Consider the following 15,674-nt stretch of genomic DNA (forward strand, 5'->3'; position numbering starts at 1 on the left):
ATTGCAGCAGTTTTCCCGTCCTCTTCTCTAAATTCAGCTGTTACTGTATGAAATGTGCCGTGTGGCCTCTCGTGGCATTATATCTGACAAACGGCCCTTCCACACAAAACACCGCCTAAATTTGTCTCTGCCCTTTTCACACAGAGGACATGACGGCAATGCAAGCTGCAGCAGATGGCAAGGAAAGGCCTTCCTATTTTCACAGACTGCTAATTAGAGCCCAAGCCACAGCTCACCTTTAACGTCAATCCCAGACTGCTTTTAGCGCAATTAGCCTAATGGGGTCCTGGGCCTGTGAATAGCCTGTAATGTTTAGTCAGGGCCTGGCATTGCATTGGAGTTTAAGCATGTCAAAATAAAGGACAAGAGGGGTCTAATGCACCGCGGATCCATTTATCACCGCAGCCGACTGAGGATGAGACTTCAACCATGATTACCCAGAGAAACTATTTAATTAGAAGCATTAATAATTGAACTAATTAGCTCCCATGTGTCTCCCCAATGAAGAGGGAACCTGGAGCTTCACTTGCACCTCATCAGCTGATTAATTAGTCGGTTGATCGTTAGCTGTCTTGACGGCCTATATGCGATCAGATGAGAGGAAGGATAATGAGGGAATTGTCGGTCGATCTTGCTGGTTAATTAGTGTGACCTGATCCAGGGGCCATGTTAGAACAGTTGTTTATGCCACAGCTTCTAATGAGGAGGATTTAGAGCCGGATGATCTATTTGGAAAAGCAGGCCGCAGTGTTGTTTATGGACTCGGCCTTGAAACCCCCCCCCCCCCCATGAAAATCACTATAATTTTCCAATAATCTATCCATGGGGACTAATAATGTGCCTGTGGTGCTCAAGATTAACTTTAAATAATGACTTTACCATACTTGGTATTTTGATTTCCAAATCCTAAATATAGTGACTTACAGTAGGTCTGGGACTCAAGGCTGCTATTTTTACGATATTCTAATAATACTACAATGAGTATTCTGTCGTATGTTTATTAATAAGTATATGACTTTATAGCTGGTTTCATATGCAATATTCCTTAAATATTCAGGACTTGCTGTATCCTAGATCTACTATAGGTCACAGGCCTAGAGATGATCGGTGTAGTTTATAATGACCTATATCTGCTAGTGTATTTAAAGTATAGTACTACGATAATATCCAAGAACTACAGTGTTTTTATCACACATGTTTTTATCGTGGTTGCTGTTGGCGAATGAAGAAGAGTTCAGGAGATCTGATCTGATGTCTGGACTGGACACTGGAGCATTTATCGACACTTTACTCCCTGTCTTCCTGAAGGAGGACTTAAACTCATGCTAGATGTGCACCTCTAGGTTTCTAAATGGACTTGGTAAGCAGACTTGTACTTATAAAGCGCCTTTCTAGTCTTCTGACTACTCAAGGTGCTTTCACAGTGTTTGTCACATTCACCCATTCACACAGACATTCACACTGATGGCAGTGGACATCTACAGACCATCCAATCTAACCAGTCACACCACATTTACACACCCATGTGCTGCATGAATTTGGGGTTCAGTGTCTTGCCCAAGAACACTTCAACTTCATGTGGACCAGGGGAGGTGGGATTGAACCGCCGATCTCTCAAATGGAGGACGACCCACTCTACCACTGAGCTACATTTGCCTATTCACCCCAACTGGTCAAGGCAGATGGCCGTCCACAATAGAGCCTGTCCGATGATCCTGCCACAAGAAGGTTTTCTTCGCCACTGTTTCAAAACCAATGTTTCTGTGTCGCTGTTACAACTTGTTGTGCGCTCATTGGGGGAATTGTTGGGTCCCTGCAAATCAAAGAATGTCGTCTAGACCTTCTCTGTTTTTCTTGCTAATGGGTGAACATAACTTAAAAATTGACGACTGTCGACTGACTTCTAGGTTAAGGACCCCTAAAGCCAACAGTGTGCAACATTAGCTAACGTTAGCTTAGAAATGGAGTACGCTAACGTCAACAAATTAACCTGCACACATTTCAGTTATACCTCCTGCAGCAGCGGCCTGGAGATGGACTTGGAGAAGGTGGACAGCCAGCAACTAGTTTGCGGCATTGGCTGATGGAGCAAGCTAGCATTGTTGTAAACATAATTGTACTTTATTTATTTTATACCAACATGATGCTGGCCAATTATGTTCAGTCTCACTGTTTTGGTAGTTACTCACTCTCAGCTATGGAGTGTACGAGCACACGTGACAGGCGCAGTTCACTATCAGCTACCAGTGAGTGTTGCTAATAACAATTGTGTTCTGTTTTGAGTTGCTAACAGTCGCTAACAGCTGGACATGGCTACCACTGATTAGCTCGGGGCAGTAGGGTGAAGGCATGTACTGGTTTCCAAATCATGCACTTCAATACTCAAACTGGCTTTTTTGAGGATGGAAGTGCGGTCACGCCAGAAGTTGGTAAAATGCAGTGTACTGCATTTATCTGGTCGCGCACTCAAAAATGGCCGAACCGTTGAGTGTGGATCGATGGACACTCAATGCCCTCAGTCACCGTTATTTTGTCTATGTAGCGGAAAATGCAACAGAGTAACGAAGCGGCAACAACTAGAGTCACTTAAAAAATGTAAAGGATCACAAGGATTTTTGGCGGTTTGCTGAGTCAGAAGAGTTGTTGGAAAATCTTTTGGAAAAATAAAAAGAAGAAGAAATACGATCGTCATTTCCGGTAAGTGCTGGGCGGCAGTGGGTGCTTACAGACAGCACTTACTGGGGAATTGAGTGTACCGATTGCGTCAGTACATAGGGCTCACAGTGCATAACTGTCCGCGATTACGGACACAGCAATTAAAACGGCTTTTTGAACCACTAATATTACCTACTACCTCTGCAGTAGCATGATAAGAGTCCCTACACATAAAACAAAGCACCAACAACATAGTTAGCAAACTAAGTTAACAGGTCCCAGTACCAGCTCCTCTCATAGTAAAGTCCATTTAAGTGGATTACCAAAGTCAATCCCAAAGGAAGGAGCCCATTGGTGCTTTGTTTTATGTGTAGTGACTCTTCTCATGCTGCTGCAGAAGTTTGGTGTTATTTTGAGCAGAATTAGTGGTTAAAAAAGACGTTTTAATGCCTTCACTGCCCCGAGCTAATCAGTGTTAGCCACGTCAGGCTGTTAATAGTTCATACATGAAAAAAACTGTCTCGATGGCTCATTTGATGTATGTAAGTGCCGATTTTGCGCCAGAATTGCACTTTAAGTAGTGTTTTTGTTTTGCCCATGCCGTACACCATTGTTTTGTTCTGTTATTATCTGAATGTTTTGTGCTCAACACCATGATTCTACGGTCAAGAGCCATACATAAATGATTGAATGCATGAATGAATGAAACTAAATTCAAGACTTTCCCCTCCGGGATGAATAAAGTAGAATTGATTGATTGATTGAAGTGTTGTGAGTCCAGGATTGACCTTAGTGACCCACGAGCCATCCCCACCAGACAGCCTACTACACCGGGGGTGATGCAGCTTCTCCACACAGTACATCGCTGCAACATTCCTATAATATCCAAGGATTAAGTGAGAAACCTGTGACTGTTTCAAGCGTTTAAGTCTTCTATATCAATAATATTCATATAATTGCTATACTCCTTCACCGTGTGATGCAGTTGACCTTTATTTTGTAACACTAATAGGCTTGTGCATGTACCATTTACTATTTTGTTACAAAGTGCACACGTGACACACACACGCACACACACACGCACACACACACAGACGCGCGCATGTGAACGTGCGCGGTAGAAGGCGCTGCATCTGCCGTGCTGAAAAGCCCGTGCTTTGACTACAGGGCGCCCTGGAGATAATTGGTGTCCTTGGAGTTGAATAAGCTCATTCTAAAACACCTCAGGCCCGGGCTGTCCTGGTGTGTGACTGTCTATTGAATAATTGATTCAGAGAGGGAGGGGGCGGTTACTATCAGATCTGAGCATAATGACTTTATATAATTAGCACGCAGCGTTGGAAAAAAATAAAAAAAAGCCCCACATTTGACTGAGGGAGATTTTTTTTTTCTTTTGCAGAGAGAGAGAGAGAGAGAGAGAGAGAGAGAGAGAGAGAGAGAGAGAGAGTGTGTGTGAGAGAAGGAGGGGGGAGGGAGCTCTGGAGGAGGCTCAGTCTGTTCAGAGGAGCTCATCTGAGGGGAACAGCCGCAGCCTGCAGATACTGAAATGCTTCTGCACTGACATCAGCCCAGATAAGACACAGACTCACTCATGATTTGAGGACATCTCTCCTTCCTGCAAGGTGATACCCGGGGACGCTGTTTTCACCAACCCGCAAGGCTCTTTTTTCTTTTTAATGCATGTATATTTTTTTTTCCCAGTCAGTGGCTGTTTCTCGGGGCTTTCCTCGGGGTAATGAGGAGCGGAGCTGAAGTTTGAGCGAGTGTCAGAGCCCTCCGTGTTTATTATTGCTCCTCGGGGTGTTATCTCGAGGCTCTCCTGTTGTTGGATTCTTGTTTTCCCCCAGAAAGGATGGTGCTGGACAAGGAGGAGAGTGAGTATATACAGTGGCATGATGTGTTTAATTCTGTTATTTCCTTTATCTAGGCATGTTGGGGGACAGTGTCATTTTTTCATGCACTGGTCAAGTGTGAATTTTTCTGCTTCCTTTAATCAACAACAAGAAGAAACAACTGAAATACACATTTAGATTTTTATTTTACGACACTTTGTCTATTTGTGTGCCTGTTATTTTCTCATTTACTCACCAAAAGTAAGCATTAGATGATGCTTAATTTCTGAAATGTGATCAAATTTACTCTACTACAAAAAGCAGTCAACCAGGAAGTGTCATGGTGATATCTATCAAAGATTTGACCCTAGTCACCTGCAGTGTCTCCCCTAAAAATATAAAATTGGTCAACAGAAAAGGTTTTGAGAATTAGGAAGGATTGTGTGCAACTGTCTGTCCTTGTCTGAGTCTGCATTTGCACGGTTTTCTACTGACATGTGCTGTTTGTTTGATTTTTCTGTGCTCGTGTGTAAGACAATAAAGGTTTATCTTGTCTTATCTTAAAATAAAGAAATAATCTGTGAAATACCTTTATGAAGAGAAATAAGGAAGTTGACTCCTGTTATATTCTTACAGGAACTTAAAGATTAGATGACAATAATAACACCAATAATAATAATGACTGCATATATTGTGTGTCCAATATTAAATTTAAACATTTGTTTTCCAATATTATACTCCTATAGAGGGGAATGGGATTACATTTATCTTAGCCTAGACTTTATGATGACCTAACTGGTTATTTTCTTTTATAAGATATGATCACAATACTCACACTGACATTTACTATAATGTCAGTAGTGTCTGTCATATTCAACAGTGACTTTTTAACTATTAAATGTATCCGTACTATTGTGTCTCCTGTGATATACCAATACTACTAATTGTGTCTCTGTAGCGTGGATAAACACATAAATTCAGTTGTCAGTCATGATCATCTTTCTAAAGTAACCCCCATCTGTCTTTGTCACTCCGTCAACCTGTCGTCTCCCGTCAGGTGTGTCTCTCGTGTCCCTCCAGTCCAGAGAGAAGCCGAGGGGCTGCGCCGGCTGTAACGGGAAGATCCGGGACCGCTTCATGCTGCAGGCCTTGGACAGGTACTGGCACGAGGACTGCCTGAAGTGTGCCTGCTGTGACTGCCGACTGGGCCGCGTGGGCTCCACCCTCTACACCCGGGCGAACCTCATCCTCTGCCGCAGGGACTACCTGAGGTAAGGCTTCTGCAGGTGTACCTGGACTGAAAAAATGACCAGGTGCAGCTTCAAAACAAATCATCCCAGCAAACACTGAGTTTGCGGAATGTTAATAATGTTAGCGGATAGTGTTTGAGACGGAAAGAGCAGAAGCAGGCTGTACAATACCATTACTATACATCACAAGACAATGAAGCAACAGTTAGCTTTCCAAATGAGGATCACTGTGACTGTGTAAACTATCTGGTGTCAAATTAAAAGTTGCAGAACCTTAAGGCTGTTTTAGTAAATCTTTCAGTCAGAATCCCTCTGAAGGTGTGTCACGTTTCTGAGAGACATTACAAAACACGTCCGAGCGTGTTTGAACCGTGTATGGATGAGCTACTTTGAGTCCATATTGAGTCATCGTAATGGGACTCTGCACTGCGTGTTGAAGTCTTCAGTGGATACTTTCTGCCTTCTACTTGAAAAAGGGTCTATCTTGTGTCGGGATGTGTGGTTGGCTGCATGATCCCTGTATTACATTGTGCTCTTATCTCTAGTCTGAAGCTTTTTAATACATTTTCATGCAAATTTGACCTCTTTGATACTTTTAACAACCTTCCTTTCTTCTTCAAAGTATAGAGACTTTTCAATATTATGTGTTTCAAAACAATACGATATCCATAGTTGATAGTGTCGAAGGTATCAACGCTATAAAAAAAGCAGATCTACAATCAGATCTTTTGAAGACAATCAACCGGGTGATCGTCTGTTCAGTGACCTTTTCTGAACCAGCACCGTGTGCAAAGATTTAATTATGCAACAATGCTCTCGAGGATGTTAAAGAATAGTTCAGCCTCTTTTGGAAAATGTGTTTGTTACTTCCTAGAGTCTCTTGACTGAATTGTCATCTTTAACGTTATATTTTTAAACAAACAAGATGCATAATGATACAATTATTGAGCCTTAGAGGTGCTGCAGGTGGAGTTTTGGTAGCTTAAGCCCCTTTCACACATGCACTGCAAACACTGAGATTATCTGGACATAACCCGGCTGGGCTGTATGTGTGAACGCAAATGTCCGATTCAGTTGGACCGGGCATCAAACAGAGTTTCTACTCCCAGCTCCTGTGTACAAAGACCTCATCTCGGATTGAGCTCATTCTCTGGTGTATTCGCGGAGAAAGAAGAGTGTGTTGATGACATTTATATCAAACTGCGGCAAACAGCGGAAGAAAAGAAAAAACTCAGACGGCGAAGAAAACAGGTGGTTTACAAAAAGTGTAAAAAACTGGAGAGACAGCGAGATTCGCAAGCTTCTATCTGCAATAACCATCGCTGGGGTCATCGGAACATTTTAAGAAAAGCAAGAGACTCAGTTGTTTATGACCAAATTACGAACAGGCTCCTTCTGCGTGGCTGCACGCTCTACCTGGGCACCGCCATCCCTCGCATTAATCAAAGTTTTCTTTCTCCCGACATTGTCCCGGTTCATCTGTAAAAACGACTTTAGTTAAAGAGAGCCAGGCTAGTTGCCCCCCCGCCCCCCCCCCCCCTGTTCTTTTATGCTATGCTAAGCTAACTGTCTCCTGGCCCCGGCTACATATTTAGTGGTATCGGTTTCTTAACTTTCAGCCAACTATTGCTTTAAAGACCTTACTCCACATCACCGAGACACCACATTATGCTTGTAGTTACCGTGGGCTATCCGCTATGTAATGGAGGCATGAGGTTTATAACACTTGAAGCACTTTAAGCGCTCTTTAAAAACCCTTAAGATAAAGATAAATGTTTGTAGATCGTCCGAACAGCTCTGTCTGAGGCCTGTGAATCACTCGGCCTACACAACGACTTTATGAATACTTAAATACACGTTGGATTTAAACAGTCTTTTGACTATGAATCTCGATGACACCGCTAATACACAAACCTAAACCCCCCGGCTCAGACGGCCCTTCTGAGAGTTATGTAGCCTTCGTTCTCTTGCCTGGAATAACGACGTCTGGTGTTAGGTCAGCAGGAGAACTCCTGATATCTCAGCCACATTGCTGAACTCATGTGTTAGTCTCATGTACAATCCAGCTGGATTTGGTTGGAGCTAAGTCTCTCATTAGCCGCGCTGCACTTAAGAGACCAAAACCCCTTTTGACAGTTAAATTGGCTAGATTGCCTCCTGTTTTCCTCATCATTGCGAGGGTGCAGACCGAAAGCCTTTGAAGAGCGGGATTAAAACCATGTGATTTCTTTTAATTGGACCATTAGTAGAGAATTAGCATTGAGCTGCGTAGCCTCGTTAAGGACAAGGAAAAAGCCCCACCAGGTGCCCGCTCAGGACTCAGGCTCGTTAGATCAGAACATTCGGTTAATTAGAACTCGCTTTTGTTCCCGTGTTGCTCACTCGTTTGATGACGTTTTTTTCCTCATTTGTCGTTCAAAGCTGTGGGAGACACATGCCCGCCTCTTTGCCTTTCTCCCTTTTTTCGCTGATGTCTTTTTTTCATAGCGGTTCCTCCCAAACCTCCCTTTTCTATCTGGCCTCTAATGGAATATGGAAATCAGCAGCGGTAACTTATCTTCATGTGTGTCAGGCTCTCAGAGAGCCGCTTGTTTCGTTCTCTTAGAGGTGAATGTGAGGTGAAGCAATCTGCAGCTGGTCAGCACTGAGTCACAGGGTGTTCAAAAACAACGCAGGGTTTGTTCTCAGGTAGTGTGAGGACACAGTTCAAATGGTGTCAGATAAATTGTGAGTTTCACTAACGTGTAAGAGACCGACTCACGTTCTCGCCTGTAATGTCCTTTGAGATGAAAAAAAACATCCGTCTGGTTCTTAAAGTCAGTGACATTTTCATCTAAATTGTGACATTTTCGTATCGGGGAATCTGAGTCATATCTAGTTCATGAAAGCTTTCACATTCGACACACTGTGAGGTTCACAACAACAAGGGAAGCGTTTGAAGCTTCCTGCAGCAACGACAGATGTTTGTTTAAAAGAGATAAAAAAAGTAAAAAGTAAAGAAGTAATCCTGCATAACGGAGGAATATTGGAATGACACGGGAGCTTTCTCACTGCATTGCGAGACCTTTAATCACACCATGTACACCGGTGGCTTCTAGACCTCTAGTCAAAATGAAGCTCAGTGTGGGTGGCTCCGGCCGTCGCCATCCTTGGCGGTGCACGCGACGCCTCCCAGCTAATCCAAAAAGAGGCAAAGAGATGTCGCGTGTACGGAGCTGAGGTGGGTCAAATGAAGCCTACGGTCGCTGCTCCCCACCTGTAATTCACCCCAAAATAAGATTGATTAAATTCAATTTAATGCAAGGGACCCAATAATTCCCCCATGAGCAACAGCGGTGACCGAAACCTTCCTTTAACAGGCTGGAACCTCAAACAGGCCCTTTAGGCTCAATGGTGTGCAGCAAAGTGTCTTGACTGGTTTATATTCATAGACAAACAGTAAACATCAGCATGTTAGCATTAGCTGTAGACTCTCGTTTATTAGCTAACATTAACTCACTGTAATTGCATCAGTTCATTTTGACTTTACATTTAACTGCTACAACTGCAGTTTTACTTGAGCTTTATTATTATTGCAGTTCCCCTGCGGTGTGGAAGATAGCATAGTTTAATTTTAGTAATTTCTCCTCCTTCTACTGAGAATTATAACTAGAAGGCTGAGGGAAACGTTTCCTCCCACGTAGCTGCTCTTAATTACAATCCATACGTTAGCGTTAGCAGCTAATGCAGTGCGGTTTACCACTTTAAAACAAGTGATTATTATTATTATTATCTGCAAAAAGTGCATGAGCAGCATCTGTGACTCAGTAACAGGGTCCTATTGAAGGACTTTTCATGCCTGTCCTCCCTTTATTTTTAGTGTTGTTTTTCCTATTCAGCTTTTGGCTGAAATGTATCTGAAGTGCGTCCAGACTACAGGTCTGCTTGTCGCCCTCCTTTCCCTCTGCAGGCTCTTTGGGGTGACAGGGAACTGTGCAGCCTGCAGTAAGCTGATCCCTGCCTTTGAGATGGTGATGAGAGCCAGAGACAACGTCTACCATTTAGACTGCTTCGCCTGTCAGCTCTGCCGCCAGAGGTAAGATTAGGGGAGCAATTAGCCAGGGAGATCAAATTCAGTTGACTTATCTGGGAGGTGCACTGGTGAGCTCACTGGTCATTATGGATGTAACGTCGATGCATTGTAATCAGAATGTGATGAAGTTTCAAACCTGCAGGGGTTAAAAACTTTGTATATCACTTGGATAGTTAATCAGCCAGCAATCATGCAAGATTAATTTTCTGATTACCATAGCAGTGCTGAAAATATGCCTGAAATGTTCCTCCGGGGGGCTTCGTGATTCACTTCAGCGCGAGCAAAGAGCCGAGACCCAATTCCATATTTTTATTTCTCTCTGCAGATTTTGCGTGGGAGACAAGTTTTTCCTCAAGAACAACATGATCCTGTGCCAGCTGGACTATGAAGGAGGCCATCTTAATGGCAGCACGGACAGGCAGACTCAATAAGAGGTAATATATTCTGATGACGATGAGTTACAGTCCCGCGACAGCTGCTCTGACAGTTTGAGCTAAAACATGCGCTGGGATGTCTGGAAGATATACAAGCGAGCTCACAAAGCTCATCCCAAATATGACCATATGTAGACATGAGACTTCAAACCAGAGGCTGCTGACATTAGCTGGAATATGTTGTAGCTTATTCTCTTTAAAAAAGTGTGCAATATGTGACATTTAGTACGGATACACATGAAAATGAATGTCTCAAAAAAGGCAGCTGTCTATGGTTTCAACCGATAAAGGAACTCTATTAAAACATGGTTTAAAGCTTTTTTTTTACTTTACTATGACCTGTTATGATCATTTCCAGGTTCATACTTGTGTTTTGGGTTTCTGCTAGAACATGTTTTCATCCTTTAATGTTGAAAAAACACATTGTTTTCTCATTCCCACCGTCTGAATATACTTGTATTCAGCGTCTGTCTGAAACGCTCTGCTTTAGCGCCTGTCTCTTTAAGACCCTCACCTGAAAAAAGCCCAGTCTGCTCTTATTGGTCAGTGTTTCTTTTTCGCACATGCACATTTCAGCTGGGGAATGACTGTAACAGCACTGTAGCTGCACTTTCTCCCTACAGTCCACTCTGTTGTCATTCCCAGGTTGTCTTTTGTTGAGGCCGTCAAACGCACCAGCCCTTTAATTGTAAACCCGTAGGTGGTGATATAAGGTGCTCCAGGATTAAGAGTGCCAAACACCGCGTTAGGATGTAGAGTGGGGTGATGGATGGGTCAAACAAAAACCAGACTCATTGTAGTCATGGATGGATTACCTAACGGGCCCCAACTCATAAAATGTTGCTGAAAACCCCCCACAAAATGACCACACACTGGGCTAAATGACCACAAGTATACAGAAAATTACCAAAAATAACCACAAAGACACAAAAAGTTGCAAAACGACCCCAAAGAGATGCCTAATGACACAAAACGACCACAGAGAGACAAAAACGATGAAAAAGACAAGTAAAAAAACATTAAAATTAAATTTTAAATTACCACAGAGAGAAGCAAACGAACAACTTAGATATGTTAAAAATATTTAAAATGAATGCAAAATGACTAAAAATAGATGCAAAACAATTACAATGCAACTCTAAATGGACGTAAAAGGACCACAAAGAGACCCAAAATGACCACAAAATGATTAAAAGTAGACTGTTTGAATTTGGGCATCTTGTTCCTACGTGGACAGGGTGGGGGGCCTCTTACATGTCTGTGCCCAGGGGCCCATTGGCACAGACTACGTCCACTGTAGTCACTTTATACTTATTCATTATACAAAAACCACTTACTTGAACCCCACCCAGGACCTTTTCCTAACCTCGACCAGGTGATTATGTGTTAAGCTAACTGTGTAGTTTTGTTTGCGTTGCCATGTTTGAAACAGTGACTGTAGTGGAGCGCTATGCGTTTGAAGCATAGGGTCACTGATTGACAAGTGAAGCCAAAAGTTACTGACAAACAGCAGCGTGTGACAAGTTGGGACGTCCCGGCGGCTCGTTTAAAGACAGTTTCTAAATACGGGCTGTGCGCATTTCTTTCTGGATTGAGCGTTTTGGTGCTTTCATAATATTTAAAGACATGGGAGTCTCACTTTTTATGCTGCAGGCCTTTAAAGGCAACCAACCAAGCAAGAACACACCTGACTCGACTTACTCCATCACCTGAACTGTCTTCACACAGTTGATTTGTTGGACCAGGTGTGTTTTTGATTGGTTGGAATGAAAACCTGCAGCCACACGGCCCTTTACTGGATCAGTTTAACACCCTTGTTATAAACAGAGACTTCAATTAACATGATATAGTTGTTTGTCCTCTCTCATTCCTTCGTTGACCCTGAAGAGCATGAAGTATGCACTTTCTTCTATGGCGATCACAGTGCTGGCTCTCATTGGAGGCCGCAGAGTTGCATTTTTTAAAAAGCTTTAAGCAGCAGACAAATGAATCCAGTGGGAGTCAGAGAGCCTGTTGATGGGCGTGAGCGACGGTCGGCTGTGACGGCAGATGGGTTTGAAAGCAAGTGCAGCAGACGCCACATTTAAATCCACAGTTATGAAGGTTTCAAAAACAAACCTCAAAGCCACCAGCAGCCCAACCCATCATTATGATACTAGCTGTACAACTGCAGGTCATAAAATACACAAGGACACTGGACACTTGATGCGCTCTGGAAGCTGAGACTGGTTCTTTATTGGTGCTTTTGCTTGGTCTTCGAGAGTTCATGTTGAAACAACTCCAGACTTTGGCAGATCGCGTTTCTTTTTCTACATTAAAACCTTGATACCTTCGATAACTCGGAGGTTTTATTGAATTTAACTGTCAGCTGAGGTGAGAAACGGGGCCTCTTTGAACGTCATTCGCGGTATATTTTGTTTGGAGCGCGTTAAAACGAGAGTCTGCGTTACAGCAACGTGGCCACGGTGAAGCTTTTCTGGCTTTCTAGATGCTCTAACTCTTTCTAGCGGTTCTCTCAAGACCCGAGTAGCTTTGCTGATGTTGGATTATTTTAATAGATGTATTTAAACTTTTGTCAGAGACTTATAAATGGGACCACCGGACCACTGCTTTTTATAGGCGTATTATTCTTGGTTCTTGTCTTTCTTCAATTATATAGTAACTTGATAACATGACATTCATGCTACAGGGTTAAATGTGGATAACAAATGTTCAAATAAATAAATAAAAATCTGATTCTACCTTCATTTTTAAATGCTCAAAATATTGAATGGAAAACAGGTGGGAGATGTCCTTCCTTTATTTGTCCCACAATGGGGAAATTCAATTCTCACTTTATTTTTTCATGTTACACACACAAAGGCCCGAAACACACACACACACATGCACAGACAGGACCTATATACATGCAACTAATGGAGAGATGTTAGAGCGAGGGGGCTGCCAGTGACCGGCGCCCCAAGCAGTTGGGGGTTCGGTGCCTTGCTCAACAGCACCTCAGCAGTGCCCAGCCACCAGTGTCCAGCCACCAGTCCACGCTCCATTCATGGTCCACACAGGGACTCAAACCAACGACCCTCCGGTTCCCAGCCAAGTCATCTAAGGACTGAGCTACAGCGGCCCCCAAAAACCCAAAGACAGCACAGACCTCACCGCGGTGTGACACTTTTCTTTGAAATAATAATAAAAAAAGAGCTTAGTGTGTTTTTCCAAAAGAGAAAAATAGTATCTCCTATTGAAATCACCCTTGCAGCAAATCACACAACCATTAATTCATAATAAACCACAATTTATAAGAGAAATACTCTTTTCTGTTATTATACCTTAATAAGTGGCACGTAACGCAGGTCACGTGTCTTCCACTGAACCTCTTAAACCACACAGTGACCTCGAGATGTCTTTCTTCTTCTTCTCTCTTTCTGCAGAGGGGAACTGTGAGCCATCACAGCAGTCAGAGTCCTCATCAGCTTCCTGTTTCAGACTGAGGCATGTGTGGAAACAACACTGATGGGACACGTTTCCCCACGATTGAACTCTTAACTTTACAGAGCTGCGTGGAATCTTAACGTTTCTGATCGGACGGACCAGAGATCGAGCAGAAAATGGAAACTATCGGGAGGATCTTTAATGTGGATGGAGATGGTTCTGACGTTTTTTTGCATCCAATGAAGACTCCAATGAAGACTCTGCTCACCAAACTTTAAATACAAGACGGATGGAGGGAAGCCAATCGGGCCACGCACAGCATTAACCAAGTCATCCATCACAGAAAAAAACACTGAGTTGACTTTTGAAACTCCTCTCTGATTGTTCTGGCAGCAGCTGAACTGTCCTTTGCGGTGAACTCCGCCCATCTGACACGCAAGACACCGACACATATATAAAAATACTGTTTAAATGCAGTTCAACAACTGAGGACGATCAGCTGTTTCTCTCACCGCTCCGGAGACTCGACCGAAGTGAAGCGGTGCTTCGAACTCACCGTAGTTTGGTTTTCACTCTGATCTCAAACTGTTTTTCTCCACTAATTAAACTGAACTTTCATTTCAGTTCGTGTGCTCGTTGTTCCTGTGCTGTGACAGAGCGAGTCATTTGAAGGCATTTTAGACGATATAGCCGATTAAAAGAATACTCTGCTTTCAGTCATGCTTTGTCCAAAATGCTTTCTTTAAAACAACAACAACAAAAGTTCAATAAATGACCCGGGAAAATAAACTGGAGCACGCTGATTCATATTTGCAGCCTTTAAAAGTGCAAAAGGACCGGAAGTGATGAGACATTCGCAAACTAAGCGGTTCTTTTCAGCGGCTCTTTGGTTTGAACAAAGGGAGCCGAGTCGTACTTGAAAGCCACATCAGTAAACAATAAATCTGTGTGTCGTCGTGCCCAAATTTCACTGCCTACTCTCGATCCACAGTGCCTTCCCCATGCTTGCTCGAGTGCTTCGTGACCCTTTGTGACAGCTGCTACACTGAAAACATGCTTGGTTGATATTTGCAGATAAATTGTGACGCCCACCCCTTAAAAAAGTATTTAAATAAAAGAACGATGAGCCACTTTGAACGGCTCTCGCAAATGTTGAGATCTGGCTCCGACCACAGAGCCGTAATATCCGTCACCATCGATTTGGCGGTACTGGGTCTACATCTGAACAAACACAAGGCAACATACACACACATACATACTCACCTGTAGGATACATACACAGGCGAGCAGTCCTCATTAGATAATTAATAACTAGTTTCAAATCTATTGGATGGTGAATCCACTAATGGGGAGTTGCCTTTGTGCCACAACGGTGCGTTGAACAGACTGTTGTGCACGCGGGTGCAATACCTTTTTAATACCATGTGTTTACATTCATGTCACTGCTGATCCGGTAACACCTCTGATCTTTTTCTAGTGAAATCCAGTTCAATTCAATTTTATTTATAGTGCCAGATCATAACCTAAGTTATCTCAGGACACTTTACAGAGTAGGTAAAGACCACACTCTATGACTTATTTATGATAAACATAGACCCAACAATTCCCCCGTAGAGTACGGTGGCGTTAAAAGCCTTCCCTATAACAGACAGGAACGTCAGACAGACCCAGCTCTGTGGAGGACGCACATCTGTCTGCAGTGGAGAGAGGAAGAAAAGGAGAGAGAAAGAGAGAAAAGACGGACAGATGGACAGAGAGAGACAAGGACAGACACAAAGACAGAGACAGAGACACTTCCAATAACTATAATAATATCTATAGTAATGTGAATGTGACTCATATGTTCTGTGTGAAGCACTTTGAATTGCCTCACTGTGGAATTGTCCTTTGGCGCCACCCAGCGGTGAAACACAGCCATTGCAGCTGCCGAGCACTTCCGGTCCTCGAGTCACAACAAGGAAGTTCAACCGATGGATGAGAAACGACATCAACCGAGCTAACGTCT

The 15,674-nt window shown here is 43.1% G+C and overlaps 1 protein-coding gene across 1 annotated transcript; it reads left to right on the forward strand.

Moving 5' to 3' along the window:
- Nucleotides 1-4,339: 4,339 nt before the first annotated feature.
- LOC310949817 (rhombotin-1-like) lies at nt 4,340-14,262 on the forward strand. Its single transcript, XM_083917377.1, has 5 exons — nt 4,340-4,529; nt 5,545-5,758; nt 9,687-9,812; nt 10,135-10,243; nt 13,669-14,262. Exons 1-4 carry the CDS (start codon nt 4,508-4,510, stop codon nt 10,238-10,240), a joined length of 468 nt encoding a protein of 155 aa, XP_083773503.1. The 5' UTR covers nt 4,340-4,507; the 3' UTR covers nt 10,241-10,243; nt 13,669-14,262.
- The last annotated feature ends 1,412 nt before the right edge of the window (nt 14,263-15,674 follow it).

The sequence above is a fragment of the Echiichthys vipera genome, assembly GCF_963691815.1.
Source record: "Echiichthys vipera genome assembly, chromosome: 7".
Taxonomy (NCBI): domain Eukaryota; kingdom Metazoa; phylum Chordata; class Actinopteri; order Perciformes; family Trachinidae; genus Echiichthys; species Echiichthys vipera.